A 17,217-nucleotide genomic window follows, 5' to 3' on the forward strand; every position below is an offset into this window, starting at 1 on the left:
CGCCGGGCGCTCAGGGGAAGGCGGCGCGGGGGCCCGTCTGTCCGTCCCCCGTCGGCACCGAGCCGTCCTCCGGAGTCGCCGTGAGGCCGGGAGCCGGCTGGGAACGTGGTCGTTTCTCTGTCGCTCTGTGCGTTCGTCGGTTAAACGTTTCCCGTTCGTTTCTGGGCGCTTCTGCCCGCGGTCGTTTCTGCAGCTCCGGTAAGCCACCCCGTCCCCATGCTCTCCGCCGGGTAAGGACGGGGCGGCGCAAACGGCCGTGTCGTAGCACTGCGAGCGCCGGCCCGTTCCTCCCCCGCATCCCCTCCCCTCCTCGGCACCGCGTGGGAAATGGTTGGGGTGGGATTCCGGGAGAGCTGGGGCGGCTCAGCCTGCAGAAGAGGAGGCTCGGGGGGATCCCGGGCGCGGCCATCGGTCCGTGCAGGGAGGCGCGGAGAGGACGGAGCCCGGCTGCGCCCGGCGGTGCCCAGCAGCGGGACCGGAGGCACTGGGCACACGCTGCAGCGCAGCAGGTTTGTCACCGCTGAGCCCCCGGCTCGGGTCAGCGCCGTTGGATATTTTTGCCAGAGATCACGATGCAGGAGATGAGTGCATGCTTGTGAAATCCGACGGGCATCCTAAGGCACGAGGTGCTGCTGGCATCCTGGGGTTCTTACGGGGCAGCAGGGAGAACTGGAGGGCGCAGGGCAGTAGCTGGGGGCTCTTGAAGGGGTTTGAGGTGCTGTGGGTTCAGAATTGTTGGTAGAGCAACAAAGTGCTCAATGACTGTCTGAAGGAACTTCTGTGCCCCAAAAGGCTGCTCAGAAGTGCAGAGAGTCAGTTTAGGACAAGTAAACAATGCTTTGAGCTTAGTGGCACCACGTCGGGTTTCCTTCCCTTGTGCTGTGCGTCATTTCTGGAACTGCAGAGAAAAGGTGCAGGGGTATCTCGTGCTGCCCGGCTGTGGGTGTCCCTGTCTGCACAAGGTGCCCTGGCTTCCCTTGCACTTGCCAGCCATCTCGTTAATGGAGAGCTGCTCAGGCAAATAAAAACGGCCTCACTTGGATACTGAATCAATCACCACTATCTGTACCAAGGTTGAGACAGTCAACTCAAATAGAGACAGCTCTGTGTAAGTGTTGGCAGCCTGGAACTAAGTCTTGTGGCTTGTGCTTTGTGTCAGCATAGAAGCTGGTATTTAGAATGTCCATATAGCTTGAAATTGTATAAAGCTTGTGAAAGAAGATCTCTTGATTTCTTATGGTAACTTAAAATCAGAACATTCAGAATATCATAGGAGTGCATATCATCAGGATATGCCACAGAGGGCTTATCTTTTATGCTCGGATAGGCAACCTTTTCCTGCAAAGCGTTTTACGTGGGAGGATGTCTCTTTGCCCTGAGGCTCTCCTCTTCCATGAAACTCATCTGTGAGCCTGTAGACATGTCAGTATTTCCACTGACATAACGCAGCAGCAGCCATTTGCTGCTTAATCTTGTGCTTTGTTGCTTTTTTTTTTTTTTTTTTAATTGCAAATGTGGTGCTATTTTCCTATTTTGATGTTGAGAAAAGGCATTGCCTGGGCCTGCTTCACTCTGGTCTGCCCAGTCAGATTTGGACCCAGGATTCAGTCATTTTATGTGGAAGTTTTGTACTTTTGCCCATGTCTGCTGCGGAAGAGATTTAAGCTACTGAATTTGTGGTGGAGAATTTTCTTCCATTACCCCTTTCTCAAGCCATCAAACTGCCGTACCTGAGCACTGTTCCATGGCCAGGATCTGCATGCTGCGGGGCTGCCGTGTGGGGCTGCCATGGCAAGGTTCCTTTCTGTGTTAGAAATTGAGCGTGAGCACTGGAAGATTTGAGTTTGCAGGCTTGATTTATGCAGCTTCAGTTACTCAACCTTTTTCTCATGCGACTGATATGTGAAGGAAAAATTGTATTTTTAGGTGTTTCACTGCTTGGTAGAAAACCTGAATTTATTAGCATTTTTTGTAATAAATCTTGCACTCTGTGCTCTGCACCTCATGGTTTAGAGTGAACCCATACAGAATTTAGTCCGTTCACTTCAAAAGAAATTGTGGTCTCAGTGAAATGTAGTACTGAATTGGCAGCTTTTGCTGACAGATGTTCTGACAAGTCCTGCTTGTGAACTGGCACAGGTCAGTTTTAGATGTCAGGTTTCAGTAGGCCTGTGGCCTTTTGGAAATGGACGCATCGTGTTGGTGTGGCTTGTTCTCAGGCCGTGTCTGTCTGTAGAGGAGGTTTTAGTGTATGTACTAATGGGAGCGAGGAATTCTTGTTGGCCAGAAAGAGGCTCAGCCTAAATAGGAACAAGGAAGTCTCTGTGCTCCTTCCTTTCTGCCGCTGTTGCAATGTGCAGAACTTGTTTTAAGTTTTGCGTTTATCTGAGTCACTGCCAGTTTCTCGAAGAATGATGTATTTCTCTGGATGACTGCATGTTATTTCACTGACACAGTTGAAATTTAAAGCAAATGTTATGAACTCAGCCGTCATCCAACCCCAGCCGGTACATTTTAAGAGCTTAAGGCTTTGGACATTGGAATGTTTTCTGCAAGCCTTGTGCTTGCAGCAAGCCAGTTGCTCTGAGTGCAGCAGGCACACAGCGAAGTGGTAGAAGTGAAGCTCATTGCAGCAAAGCCAGAGGCACGGGCCTCAGTTACTGCAGGACAGCAGCTGTAGTGCAGGTTTGTGTAGTTCGCCTTGCGTGAGCTGTCTGAGTGTCCAAACTCCTCCTCTCGTTTTCGCCCTCAGACTTGGAAAGATTGGAGCTTCAGCTGTCATTTTCTGTGCCAGCCAAGATGGCTGAGTGTGGGAGGTGGGAGGAAGCAACAGAACACGTGCTCTAGAAATACTGAACATGGAAGCCAGGCAAAGGATCTGGCACAAGTTTGGTTTAGGGAGCCAGAGGTGTACTCTGGCCTTTAAAAATGTCTCTCCATCACTCAAGTACTGCTCAAGAAAAATAAAACCTGATATGCCTAACCAAAAGGGGCTTAAACTGTATGTCTGAAAGCTTCAGATGCAACTGTAGGAGCCTAATTTGCAATGCTTACGCTTGAACTTTTTCCAGATGTTTCTTCCATAACATTATCTGCCTGTGTCAGTAGTCCATATGCTTCCCTATGCTGCTTGCAGATAACACTGCCGATGTCAGGACATTACTGCAGTTGGTACCTCTGTGGTCCCTCTGTGCTTAGGAAATTCTAGTCATGGCAAGAGCCACAGAAGGGTGTCTAGGAAGGAATAGTTTTCTCTTGATGCATTTAATCTTATGTTTGCCTGTTTTTTGCATTTTCACCATCACAAAAAATAGGTCTTTATTCAATGTAATGCATGTACCTTATTTTTTGTTAGTGCAGTATTTTTATTCATACATCAGGGCAAACTGTTTTAATGCTAATGCACACTTCTTCCATTTTCATCCTCAGTAAAGATATGCAAATAAATTGTTTCATTGGGGTACAATTTTTGCTCTATTCTGTTTCCAACATTTTGCAAGCCAAAATGTGTAGTTCCATTTTTCCAAGTAACAGAACAGTTGTGTTATGCAGTTACCAGCTGAACTGATGATGGTGTGTAGCCCTGCCCTCCCAGGACGAGGTACAAGGTACACTGTTAACAGAGTCCTCTTTTCTTAGGGGCACCTTGTGAGACAGGTTAGGATGTACATTTTGTTAAGGACAACCAGTCTATATGAGCAGATGAACTTCTGTTATGCTGTATTTATTTTTATTTTTACTGCTTTTATTTTTAGGTTTTTTATTAAACACCACAACAAACTTGCCTTCTGCTGGTGTATCCAGTTGTCTGGGTGTTGCTGTTGTGCTCAGATAAACAATTCTAATAGTGCCAAATTGTTTGCAAGTGTACCTCAGAAGAGAGTGCAGTGGAAGTACTCTACAGGACACTGAGGTTTTGAAGTGTTTCATACGATGGTCACAAACAGCCTGGGAGCTAAAACCTGATCGGATCAACAGACACAAAAAACTCCAGTATTTTGCTCCTATGCATGCTAGACTTGGTCCAGTGTGGATCACAATTATGCAGACAGGGATTTTTGCTTGGAATCTGTGGAACAGCTGAAGTAGGCCAAGAGTACGTGTGCGTGGAGACTGCTTTCATCTACCCATGAGCACTGCAGCCGAGTACAAATATCCTCTTTGGCAGCAGGATGCGGACAGTTTGGTTAGGATTTAAAGACTGAACTTTCCCGTACAGCGATGAGGTTCTGAGGTCTTGCAGACACGATCCCTGCCCTGTGGGATGAATGTTTGTCCGCTGCCAGGTGTCTTGGAGGCACCGGCTACTGCTTGACTGAGGGTCATAGAATCACAGGGTCACTGAGGTTGGACAAGATCTCTGAGATCATCTAGTCCAACTGTCCGCCTGCCACCAGTGCAGCCCACTAAACCATGTTCCTGGGTACCACATCTAGACATTTCTTGAATACCTCTGGGGATGGTGACTCCAGCTCCCTGGAAAGCCTGTTCCAGTGCCCAGCCACTCTTTTGGAGAAGTTTTTCTTACTGTTGATGCTACAGTTTGGCTTGCTCTGATTGAATGATCCTATTCATCTCTTGCATTAGGCTGCAGCTGCAAAATGAATCAGCAGGCGTGTTAGCAGGGAAACACGGAAATGGAATTTGCTCCTGAAGAGGATGCTGCCAGCAGACCTTGGTTGCCTCGCTCAGGATTGGTCTGAGCTGATCTCTGCAGTTCTGTCAGGTGTCGTAGCCGTGTTACCGTGGCCGTGTTCTGTGCAAGAGAGGAAGGGTTGAAAGTCCTGTGGGGAAGGACCTGGGGGTCCTGGTGAATGGAAAACTGAACGTGGGCCAGCAGCGTGCTCTTGCAGCTCAGAGGGCCGATGGTTTCCTGGGCTTCATCAGAGGAGGGGTGGCCAGCAGGGACGGGGAGGTGATTGTCTCTGCTGTGCCCTCGTGAAGCCACGTCTGGAGAACTGCATCCAGGTCTAGGGCCCTCAGTATAGGAGAGGTTGGAGCTGTTAAAGAGGGTCCAGAGGAGGGCACGAAGATGGTTAGAGAGCTGGAGCACCCCCCTATGAAGACAGGCAGAGGCAGCTGGGCTTGTTCAGCCTGGAGAAGAGAAGGCTGTGGGCAGACCTGATTGCTGTCTTCCAGTATTTAAACAGGAGGTGAGCAACTTTTCACAAGGGTAGACAGTGATGGGACAAGGGGGAATGGTTCTAAGCTCAAGGAGGGAAGTTTTAAACTGGATGTCAGAGGGAAGTTCTGTGCAGAGAGAGAGCTGAGGTGCTGGAACAGCCGCTGGAACACGGCCCAGAGAGGCTGTGGATGCTGTGTCCCTGGAGGTGTTCAGGGCCAGGTTGGATGGGGCCCTGGCAATCTGGTCTAGCACCAGACCTGGAGGTTTGTGGCTGCTGTGCCTGTGGCAGAGGAGTGGAACAGACGGCCCTTGCGGTCCCTTTCAGCCCAAGCCATTCTGTGATTCTGTGCAAGTCTGAAAATCCATCGTGATGTTGTGTCTGGCAGATGTTACTTGTTCCATTAAAAAGAACGTGTTTTGTTTTGTTTTTTCCCTTTACTCTTAGGTGGAACGTACTGGGTATTCAAGGAGCCTTCCTTAGCCTCTCTGTGGAGCCAATTTACTTCTCTAGCATCATCTTGGAGAGTTTATATCATGGGGATCACCTATCCAGAGCCGCATAGCAGAGGACAGCAGAGGTGGAAGATCTACCACCTCTTTATACACTCAGCAGACCTTTACTGAGTGGCAAGTATCCAATGGAGAGAGCCGTACTGGTAACTAAGTCTGTTCCAGTAGCATTGTGATTCTGCAGTTCTCACAGCCTTGGAAATACGTCTTGTGAGTAAACTGGTTTCTGGTCACAGCACAGAAGATACGGTGTAAACCCAGTAGGGATACACAGACAGAGATTCCATAGCAAGAACCGGTGGTGAGTTAAAAGATGCCCAAAAAGCCACGGAATGAACTGAAGGCACTTTGGCGTCACTGCCATCTGCAGTGTGCCTTAGCAGCAGGTGAGGCAAGTGGAAGGCCCTGGCTTCATGAAAGCTCTTGTCGTCTGTGGACAGTGCGTTAGCTCTCACTTTCACTTCTCTTACCATTGCAGGTAGTTATTGAACAGCTACGTCATTTATCAGTTTTCCGAGATGAAAATATTTGGCTCACAATCTTTAGGCCAATGCCCAGCTAAAAGTGGATGAAGAGACGATCTCAGGTGTCACTGACTGTATTTTATTTCGTTGCCCATCTCTGTTGGTTGCAGAATTAGCTTTAGTTAGCACGGCACCCAACTTGTTTGCATGACCTAGCTGTCACAGTATGTTCATTTCACTTCATAGTTGATGCACAAATGCTGCATTTAGAGCCTGCTGGAATGTGCCTGAGAAATATTTTTATATCTTTTTAAGTATTAGCTGACAGACAGCTAAACAGCCAACCCTGGCAAGTAACCAGCAGCTGCCATTGAAACTTCAAGCATTATTCTTTAGCACCACTCAGATTCTAGACTCTAGTGGGGCTGAGAGTATTTGAAGTAATTTAATAAAGTAATGATTTAAACAATTTAAAAGGAAAGTTCTGAAGTGTCTTAAAGAAAATCTAGAAAAGCTAATTACAGTAATGTTGTGCAAGCTTTAAAACTGAAATCTCTTATACTTGCTGTCACTGCGTGCATTGCGTTGTTCTGTAGAGCCAGGCTTCTGTCACGTCTGTTTGTTTTCCAGGGAAAAAAGAAAAAGAAAAAAGAAAAGATCAGTATTTTAAAGCATGTTTAAAGTTTGACATGGATTTCAAAAATGAACATAGGGAGCTTGTCATGTATTTATTTCATAAGGATTTCCTGAACTGGAATGTACTGTAATGTTAAGTGATGTGTATACCTTTAGAGTAGCAAGCGGGTAATAGAGACAGTGTGCACGGTTCCAAACATTCTATTGCTGTACTGACCTAACAGCTGATGTGTGCAGTGTTGCTGGTATCTGATTAGCAGTCTGGGAACTTTAAGCAATTCTTCAAGCAGGGCACCTCGGCTTTGTACAAACCTTTTGTTCTGAAGTAGTGTTATCATCTGTCTGTGGTGACACAGCATCCTCTGTTTGAACAGCTCAGCCAGAGCTGCCTGGGCAGCAGAGAGAGTTCAGAAGTGTTGAACCTCAACTCTCAGCTGTTGAGCTTCATGAAAATGCATGCCTCAGCATGTGCAGGAAGCTTGCTGGAGAGGAGACGCTCACAAGAATTGGTCTGATGGATTTCCTTGCACTGGAATAGTCTTGAAAGCTAGCTTTCTGATCTGTGATGTTGGATTCAAGTGGGGCCTACGTGTAGCTACACATCTCCTGTTTGAGTCGCTTATTTCACATCTCTTTCACTTTGGTGTTTTTAGCCCTTTACCTCCCTTGGATGAAGCTTGGTGTGAGCTCTGTCAGGCTTTGCCGGTATGTAAATGCTGGCCTAAAGAAGTGGTGACCTTTGATTTTGCTTATTATAAGAATATTAGAAGTTCAGAGCGATGTTCTCTAAAATATGGTAGTTGTCACACTTTTCAGAGGAGAATGAAATATTTTACTTTCTATCCTGTCTTTCCCTCCCGTGACTATTTCAGTTGATTGTGCTGCGTTCATGTTCAGCTCTTGAGAGAGAAGATATGATCCACCTAAATGACTGTCAGGTGCTTTGCTTTTGCAGCCTCAGTTTCTGTTCATGCTGCCGCTGATCCGCTTTCAGAGACTCCTTGGGCACTTTTCCAGGGCTCGTGCAGATAAGTGCTGCTTGCCAAGGTGTCATTTAAGTGTACTTGAAATTCAGAGTCATTTTTGTTTGTTATGACATCAGAATAACCTAAGAAATGCAATTGTGTAACTGCTGCTGAAACACCCTGCATGATGGATGTTATGTTCAGTGCCTTCTTTATCTGAAAATCCCTTCTATAGAGCCTCAACTGTGCATGAGCAAAGTGGTAGAGAAATGCAAGTTGTCTTCAGTGTTTGCTGAAAGAGTTGCTCACACTCTGGACGTGTTGGTCTGGGGAGAGAATCACTCACTAAAGGAAAATGTAGGGCAGCATTTTGTTTTTTAAATGGAAATGATGCTCTTTCACAGTAATAAGAAAAGGAGCAAAAGGCATTTTTTGCAGTACTGACTGTACGGTATCCGATCACCGTGCTTGTTCAGTGGCACATGAAACAAGCAAAAGTAATAGTACAGATATTTTTAAGTTAAATTAAAAATGTGACTGACTCATTTCTCATGTGGTAGCCATTTGTAACCTCTCTTGCCTCAGTACTGGTTCTCCAGTATGTGGTGCTTTAAGCAAATGACTGTTTCACGTCAGCTTCATAAAACAAGCCTGAATTTACACGCTTATGGAAAGTCAGAGTTTAGATTCCTTTTGTTTCTGCTCTCAATTAATAGTTCTTTTAGGTGTAGACCTTCCATTGTGTGACTTGTGGAGCAGTAGGGTTTGATTGCTCTGCAGTGTTTGGTCTTCAATGGCACAGAAGCAGTTGTGTTGTGCCTGATCCACTCCAGTTTTCATGCGACTCGATGCATGGATTTTTTGGCAACCACTCAGAATGGACAGCAGAAGTTGTGACAATCTCACCTGAAGAAAACTGGAAAATACTAACAAAGGAAACTGTCATTCCAATTCCATTTTTTCAACTCCTATTTTAAGCAAATGTGGGAGGGTGGGACTGTTTATTGTTTACTTGGTTAACTGTCTGTGGGTGACAGTAACCAGGTCAGCATTAGCCAAGCATAAAAACACGTCAGCATCAGAAAGTTAAATATTTCTAAGTGTTCATTTAGTAAGCGAGGAACTGGTTATCTGAATTTGGTTTGTAATTTTAGATCTAGGACCTCACAGCTCTCACATACTTGCATTTGTGCATCCTACAAGTGGGTGTGGGACCCAGAAGTGCTATAAGACCTGAGCCAATAAACAAGTCCTGTGCTTATCTGCTTTAGGCTGACTTAACTTTGTTAGATTGTATTTCAAATACCATCAAGAAACGCATCTTGCCGCAATGCTAATGTTGAATTCATACACGTTTACTAGATTATTTTAGATGTAGGACCTAGCAGAGACTCAGTAGGTGCAAAATAGAGTTTCAAAGAGTTCTATTAAAGTAAAAATGGGATTTTTATTTATCAGAAAAACACAAACACCCCTGTCTCCTGTCCCCTTTCTCCTCCCCTCCTCGTAAGAAATTGAGACATATGAAGTTTTGCCACCCCTGTAATGTGTGTGAGGCCACCGTGCTGCACAGCCGTTCCACAGTGCTTAAACTTAAGTGCAGCTCAAACCACTTGCTGTGCTGCTGGCCCTGGCTGCTGCCTGAGAGCACTGCGGATGTGCTGAGAGCATTCCTGAGATGTGCAGGAGTTGGGCTGTGACACTGGAGTCCTACATTGCCATTTCTGGGCATCTTCAGCAGTAATGAGCACGTGAAGTGGAGAGGCAGCTGAAGCACAGCTGGATTTATGAGAAAAGAGTCAAGGGTCTGCTGGTTTTGGCCTTCTGCATAGGATGCTGAGCTTGGGGCTCACTGCCTAAGTTGGATGCCCACAGCATCTGTGGCTGCGCGTGTGCCAGTTGCACCGTGCCCCTGTGCAGTTAGTGGGAAGGAAGTGCTGTCGTGGGAGACATCCTCTGCTGATGAGAACCCGAGTGAGGTCAGACCCCCCTGAAGCATTCCTCTTCTCACAGCTGTAAGGAGGGAGGTTAATCAGTAAACAGAAGTGTTACTGGTTCCCAGCTTCTTTTAGGCACTGAGGCTTGCATTTGAACATGTAAAACATTAACGGCAGCGGCATTGAACTACCTTTGAAGGCAGTTGTATTTATGTAGAAATAATGGTAATTTTAACAAAGCATACTCTACAGTTACTGAAATGGGGATGCCTTCATGCCTTAGTTTGCAAGGCATTCTGTCATCTCATACCACCACTCTGATCTAACTCCATTTTTTTACAAGGGAAAGTGAAAAAGCACATTGTAGGCACTTCTAAATAGGATTGACTGCTTTAAGTAAGATTGCAGTTACAAGTTGTTAGCTGACTTGTAATTGTTTGTGCTGGGACATGACGAGGGTTCATCACTCTGCACTGGTTTTAAAGTGCAGACATAGTGAAACATACACTTAGCTACTTGAATTCTTACAGCAGCAGAGTGAAAGGGAATTGATGGGAGGTTACAGCTAGGGAGGCTTTGCTGGATCTGCTCTGTCTGGAACTCAGCTAGCATTGCTACTGAATGGGCTTTGAGGGCAATGGTTACCTGTGCAGGACACCAGCAACATTTCTTCTTCTTCGTGGTTATTTGCAGGTCAGTAACTCATGAATCGGTTTGCCCTGTAAACCAGACCAGGTATTCCTGATTTGCGTGCTGTCATTTAACCCAGCAGGCAGCTAAGTACCACCTGGCTGCCCGCTCACTGCCCCTCAGCAGGGTGGAAAAGAAAAAGATAAATGTGGGAGAATTCCTGGGCTGAGAAAAGGACAGTTTAATGTGAAAGAAATAAGTTGAAATTAAAAAGAGAAAAAAAAAAGGTGAGGAAGGCAATTGCTCACCAGCAGCTGACCAGCGCCCTGCTGGACACGGAGTGAGGGCAGCTCCTGGGGCCAGCTCCAGCTTTTATTGCTGAGCATGGTACCCTTGGTATGGAACGTCCCTTTGGCCAGCTTAGGTCAGCTCCTGGTTTTGTCCTGTCCCAGTTCCTTGTGCCCCCTGGCCTCCTCACTGGCAGAACAGTGTCAGAAGCAGAACTGTCCTTGATTTGACGCAGCACTGCTCGGCAAATAAAAAGTTGGTGTGTTATCAGTGCCATTTTCATCCTGACTCCCAAACACATCGCAGTGCCAGATGCTCTGAAGGAAATTAATGCTATCCCAGCCAAAGCCAGGCCAACAGGGCAAGGTGCTAATACCACTGTCCACGTGGAGCTCTGCTTCATCTTTACGTAATCCTCCTCTGAGAAGCCTGGTTTCTTGTGGCTCCACGGATGCTCACCTGCCGAGCTAGGAAGGACAGAGAGAGAGAGGATTTTTAATCACGATGAGAATGAAATATGCATGGAAGTATTTCCATTATTTGATGAAAAATCTGCAGGAGAACGTCCCCATAGAAAAAGAATTGTTTGCAGTTTGCAGCCTAGTAAGAATGATGACCAGCAGTTAGTGTTTATTGTTTATTCATTAAATCTCTTCTTTCAGGTATTAGCAATGCAGAAGCACGCTAACCAGGGAAAGCACCAAACTTCAGTGTAAATTGGACAGTGGTAGACACTGGTCTGGAAGTTATTAATGCTACAGCTGGCAAGGATGAAATGGGACCTGCATCTCGCCTCTGTAAGCATGCTTTGTGCATCTGCTGGATGCAGTTCATCCAGTGTTCATGCAAAGGTGTATATTCCAGCATGGAAAGTTTTTCACTTCCAGTCTATTCTTTATGCCATGTCCATGTGTATCTTTCTGTATTCAGAAGCCATTTTTTGTATGTCTGTAGCTGAGCCTGACGTTAGCTACCAGTCCACACCATAATGGAAGATAACACATTCATTTAGGTTATTTAATTGTGGAACTCCTGGTACAAAATGCATTCAAGGCTCTGATAATCCTTGGTTATAGCTAAGTAAGCAAAAGCTCTTACCTCCTTTCCTTTTGCCTTCTCATTCAAATTTCTTTGGAAATACAATCCCGGTTGCTCTGAAATCCAGCCTATAGAGATTTCACTCTGTCCTTAGAAAGAAAAGAGCCCAAATAGTATACATGAATGGCTTTTCAGTGTCTAGAGTTTTTCTGCCAAAGGACCTGGGTAATCCAGAAGAAGCTAAAGGCATGCTAAGTGTAGTGGAGCTACCACAGCACTGCTGAAAAGTGAAGTCCAAAGATTGCTTCTCTCTGTATGTGGTTTGGTTCTGCAGGAGGGCACTGTTGCAAGAGGAGGAGTGTGGATAGTTGCAGTGAAACTGAATACAGAGCTAGAATGGCTGGAAGTAGTATACTGTGCTTTGGGCTTGTTGCCTTTGCCTGTACATTTGGTTGAGTAGTTTGAGTAGGGTTTAATGGTGGCACAGCTCTTCTGGGTTTAATGGGGACACATTGGCACAGCTCTGCTAGGTTTAATGGTGGCACATTGCACAGCTCTGCTGGGTTAATTAGTGACACATTGGCACAGCTCTGCTGCCTTTAATGGTGATACAGCCCTGCTGGGTTTAATAGTGACACGTTGCACCGCATTGTATTTGGCCTTTTTGATTTAGGTCCCTTACCCAGTGCAGTCTTATTGATAAAAATTCGGCATTTTTTCCCAAAATACCAACTCTCTCTCTAATAAATGTCAGTTTCCAACAAAGTATGTCCTTATCTCCAGAAATAGCAGTTTTCTGAGAAATACCTGACATTTCCTCTCAAAAATACTACTTTACACTCCTCAAGAGGACATTTTCTCCCAGAAATACCTGTACTGTAAGGAATACCTCACATTTCCTCCCTCGTGCTGGCTGCACCTTGTTCTCAAGAACACAGGTAGGTGGTATATAGAAATGCAGCCTACCAGTCCCATTGCTTTTTGAGCTGATTGGCTGGGAGTTGATTCCCTTGGTTTGATTAATTTAATTACCGGATAGTAATTAAATAACGCTATTCAAGATTCGTTACAGGCACGAGGGGTGGGATCGAAGCTGAGACGGCCCTGCTAACGGACAGAGCGCTGCTGGGCCGCTTAGCCCTATGGGGAGAGGCTCCCGCTGCTTCCTAACGAGGTTCAGCAAGGCCGAGTGCCGGGTCCTGCACGTTGGCCACAATAACTCCCATGCAGCGTTACAGGCTTGGGGCTGAGTGGCTGGATGACTGTTAAGAGGAAAGGGGCCTGGGGTTGCTTGGCTGAACACGAGCCAGCAGCGTGCCCAGGTGGCCAAGAGGGCCAGGGACCTCCTGGCCTGCATTAGAAATAGCGTGGCCAGCAGGAGCAGGGAGGTGATCATCCCCTGTACTCAGCACTGGTGAGGCCACGCCTTGAGTATTGTGTTTGGTTTTAGGCCCCTCACTGCAAGAAAGACACTGAGGCCCTGGAACGTGTCCCGAGAAGGACAACGAAACTGGTGAGGGGTCTGGAGCACAAGTCTTATGAACAGCAGCTGAGGGAGCTGGGATTGTTCAGTCTGGAGAAGAGGGGGCTCCGGGGAGGCCTCATTGCACTCTACAACTTTCTGAAGCTCCTTGTGATGAGGAGGGGTTTGGCCTCTTCTCCCAGGCAACAAACAGGACTCGAGGAAATGGCCCCAAGTTGTACCAGAAGAGGTTTAGGTTAGGCATAAAGAAGAACTTTTTCTCTCAGAGAGAGAAACAGAATTAGGATAGGCTACTGGCTGCCCAGAGAGGTGGCGGGGTCGCCATCCCTGGCAGTGTCCAAGAGGCGTCTGGATGAGGAGCTGCGAGATCTGGTTCAGTGCTTGTGGTAGCAGCGGTGATGGGAGGGCGGTTGGAACTAGATGATCTTGCAGGTGGTTTTCAACCTTGTGATTCTATGATTCTAAAGCTGTAGTCCAACCCTGCTGCTGCTCTGCGGCATGAAGCTCGGAGCAGTGTTCTGTACTGTTAGCATAAGAGAAGTCAGAGCCATGCAGTGTGATTTGTTACTGCCAGGTGAGATGGGATGCACTTTGGTGAGGAGATGGGCAGTGCTGGAGCTGCCCCTTCTGCTTCTAAGAGTGTGTCCTAAGTAGGATGTAAACCCTGCTGGCTCTTCCTCACTGCAGGTGCTCGGAGGACTTATAAGGACTCGGAGGACTCTTATAAGATCCTTATGTCAGGTTTCATGTGTATAAACTTGAAATTGAATTTTGAAACCAGTTGGGAATTGATTATGCTGATCACCTCTTCCTCTAATTAAAACGTTACACGCAATGTATGCTAGGTACTCTGCTTTCTCTGTACCATTATATTAGAGAAGAATTCACGCTCAACTTTAAGCATTTTTGTTTTGAATTTTAGGTGGTTTTGCAAAGGTGAAACTCGGACGGCATCTTCTTACTGGTGAAAAAGTTGCAACAAAAATCACGGACAAAGTTGCTTTGGGGTAAGCCAAAAGATATTTAAATATGATAACACCTTCTGTTGGAGTTGTGGAGTTCTCGAGAACACAGGGAGGTGGTATATAGAAATGCAGCCTACTAGTGCCATTGCCTTGTGAAGGATGCTGTAGGGTTGGAAAAAGTTCAGCAGAACACCACAAATCTTGTTCCTTGTTGTTCAGAGGGCAATACTCTCTGGCTGTAAAATGGAGGGAGTTCAACATTATTACAGCAACTTTAACAAAGTGCTAATGAAAATACTGGATATTTTACATTTCAGCTTTCTCTGATCTGTGTTTTAGAATTCCTATGGGAGTAATGTCAGCCATTGCTGAGTTGATGCTGAATTGTGTACTGTCACATACAGGCTTTGGCATCTTATGTTACACAGCAGTCAGATGTGGTACCTGGTATGCCAAATTAGTTAGCAATTTCATAGCTTGCTTTTATGGTCTCTTAAGGATGACTTGCCTCGTGTTAAAACAAATTGATGCCATGAAGAACTTAAGTCATCAAGATGTTTGCCAATTGCATCATGTAATAGAGACATCAAAGAAAATATTCATGGTCTTAGAGGTAAGAAATAGTGTTCCTGCCACGCTTAAGGCTACTGTTTTTATCTTTAGCAGTAGACAATAATATAAAAATGAAGCTGAAATGAAATGATTCTTAAATATCTCAATGGTGAATGGGTTCAAGATTCATTGGTTTTAAAATTAAGAATAAAGTGTTCTATATTCTGTCTTTTTGTAAAAGCCACTAATCAGCATTCTGGTTTTAATTCCTAACTTACACTTCAATTTTTTAAAGTAGCCTCTGCAAGGTCTGCAGGACACCAGAGCCCCCACGTTGTTGCCATCTCCTGAGTGATTTATGCCACCCATGACACTGAGTGCAATGCCTCAGTTACCAGATTGGAGGCAAGGGTCAGATTTCTCAGCTTGTGTGGCATGCCACAGTGCTGGCCCATGGCATAACTGGAGCACTCTGTACTGCTCTGACTGAGCACGGGGAATGGTGTCCTGTGCTTTCTGTGCTCTCACTGTTGCTTGTTTTTCTCTGATGCATTCTAAGTACACTGTCAGATAACTTTACCTTTCTCGTTAAAGCATTGTCCTGGAGGGAAGCTGTTTGATTATATTGTTTCTAAGGACCACCTTTCAGAGGAGGAAGCTGGAGTCTTTTTTCGACACTGTTTCAGCAGTCGCTTATGTTGCCAGTCAGGGTCATGCCCACAGAGACCTCAAACCAGTAAGTCTGAACTGTATTCAATCTTTCATAAATAATAATGAACGTGTTTTTATTTTTCCATTGGCAGAGAAAGTTGTCCCATTGTTGTGGTTTAACCTGGCAGGTGCCTGAGCATCATGCAGTACTTCACTCAATCCACTCCTTTCCAGTGAAATGCAGGAGATAATGGAAGGGGGGAGAAAACAGCACAAAGTAGAACTCATGGGTTGAGATAAAATTATTTACTGAGATAGAGGAAAGGAAAAGGATAACAGTTATGATGAATGCAAAAGCAATTGCTCACCACGTACCAATCAATGTCCAGTTAGGCTCCTAGTAGAAGAGATTTACAAGAACTTCTATGCCCTTCAGAACTCCTTCCACACCGTGTCATATTGTATGGGATCTCCCTTTGGCCTGTTTAAGTCAGCTGTCCTAACTCTGTTCCCTCTCACTTCCTTGGGCTCTCAGCTGAGAATGACTTTGGCTCTGTGCAGCACTGCCTAGCAGTAAATACAGGTGTCAGTGTGCAATGTAGAGCAAAACTGGAGTATCATATCAGACACTGAAGAAAACAATTCCATCCAAGCTGAAACTCAGACACCCTTCATTATCTTGCGCTTAGAACTCTTTCGTTACAGAAAATGTGAGATAATTATTACCATTCTTTACCACGTTCTGCAGCTGAGCTGGATTTTGTTATCCTTGAAGATAAAGATATCCATATTTTCCTCTGAAAGGGGAGTAAAACATCAAGGCCCTAATGGGAGTGGAGCAGAGACACAGGTATGATACGAATGTTGTTTTTACACTTTCCTTACGCCCTTTGTTGCAGTTTGTATCTAGAGAGAGCCCTTGTGGTGTCAGCCTGTTATGTAGACTGCTCCAGTTTTGTGCCTCAAGGAAGAGTGATCCTTTAAACAAATAGTGGCTGTGGGATGAGATGTATGCCTCTGGCTCCATCCAGTGGGTTTTCTGTCACTGAAGGCTTTAAGCACAGATCAGATACTGGAAGGTTTGAGTCTTTCTACACAAGTAGATTACAACTTTGCATTTCTTAAGTTGCTGATATCGCCAAGTAAAGCAAATCATTACAGCACAAGCATTTTCCCAGGCATCTTATGAAATCCTTAGATCTAAAGAATATTTCCCCTCTGAAAAATAAAGCATTGTCTATACTTTTTGGAAGGAACTGGCTTCCAGCTGAAAAGCTGATGGATTCAAAGGCTCAGACAGTAACTTGGAATGGAGGTGACTTCTAGAGATTTGTGCCTGAACCTGCTGCTCCAAGAATCCTGACACCAAGTTTCTCAGAGCTTTTTCGTTTTCATCCTCAGCCTCTCCCAAGGATGAGGCTGCATGCTCTCTGTGGGCAATCTGTTCAATACTTGAAAAGTTTTTGTTTCCTTATATCCAGTCTGCTGTTTCAATGAATGACTGTTTTCTGTCACTCTCCCACCATGACCTGCTGTACAGATTCTCAGTCTGTCTTCATCCCTCCCTTGTGGGCGTTTAGAAGTTGCCATGAGGTTCCTCTGCACTCTGAACAAACATCTTTCTCCCCAGTTTCTCTTCACTGAGTGGGAGCTTCAGCTCCCTGCACTGACTGGAGGCCATCCACAAAACTTGCTTCAGGTTGTTATCTTTCCTGGTCAAAAACTAAATACAGTATTGTAAATGTGGTCCAGTGAGTGTGAAGCAGGGGTGACTTGTCCTGGTCTGGTTGTGCTACTTTTTAATGCAGCCAATTATCCTGTTATGCTTTTTTTTCCTGTCAGAACACACTTCTGGCTTGCGTTCATCTTGTAGTCTTTCACCACTTGTCCTCCTAGTCCCCAGGCCCTTTCTAACAGATACAAACTAGTATTTCCCACCTGGGATATGGGAACTTGTTAGCAGTCAGTGAAAA

At 45.6% G+C, this 17,217-nt stretch overlaps 1 protein-coding gene and 1 long non-coding RNA gene across 2 annotated transcripts; one reads left to right on the plus strand and one right to left on the minus strand.

The window, feature by feature from the left end:
* The first annotated feature begins 35 nt into the window (after positions 1–35).
* Positions 36–17,211, plus strand: LOC122168752 (maternal embryonic leucine zipper kinase-like). The gene is made up of 5 exons (XM_042834310.1): positions 36–198; positions 13,999–14,083; positions 14,540–14,654; positions 15,188–15,329; positions 15,993–17,211. Exons 3-5 carry the CDS (start codon positions 14,541–14,543, stop codon positions 16,043–16,045), a joined length of 309 nt encoding a protein of 102 aa, XP_042690244.1. The 5' UTR covers positions 36–198; positions 13,999–14,083; position 14,540; the 3' UTR covers positions 16,046–17,211.
* On the minus strand, positions 6,218–7,358 carry LOC122168753. Its single transcript, XR_006171351.1, has 2 exons — positions 6,662–7,358; positions 6,218–6,256 (listed from the first exon to the last, which is right to left on the minus strand). It is a non-coding gene; the product is annotated as an uncharacterized LOC122168753 (long non-coding RNA).
* Positions 17,212–17,217: the final 6 nt, after the last annotated feature.

This window comes from Centrocercus urophasianus, unplaced genomic scaffold (assembly GCF_019232065.1).
Source record: "Centrocercus urophasianus isolate 14NV4802_14NV808 unplaced genomic scaffold, USGS_Curo_1.0 seq_453, whole genome shotgun sequence".
NCBI lineage: Eukaryota > Metazoa > Chordata > Aves > Galliformes > Phasianidae > Centrocercus > Centrocercus urophasianus.

What these genes read in the sequence shown, in the direction of transcription:
- LOC122168752 (XM_042834310.1), top strand. Translation starts at nt 14,541, where the DNA reads ATGACTTGCCTCGTGTTAAAACAAATTGATGCCATGAAGAACTTAAGT. An exon ending in AAATATTCATGGTCTTAGAG is followed by an intron (nt 14,655 to 15,187) that starts GTAAGAAATAGT and finishes TTCTCGTTAAAG; the next exon opens with CATTGTCCTGGAGGGAAGCT. An exon ending in CCCACAGAGACCTCAAACCA is followed by an intron (nt 15,330 to 15,992) that starts GTAAGTCTGAAC and finishes CACGTTCTGCAG; the next exon opens with CTGAGCTGGATTTTGTTATC.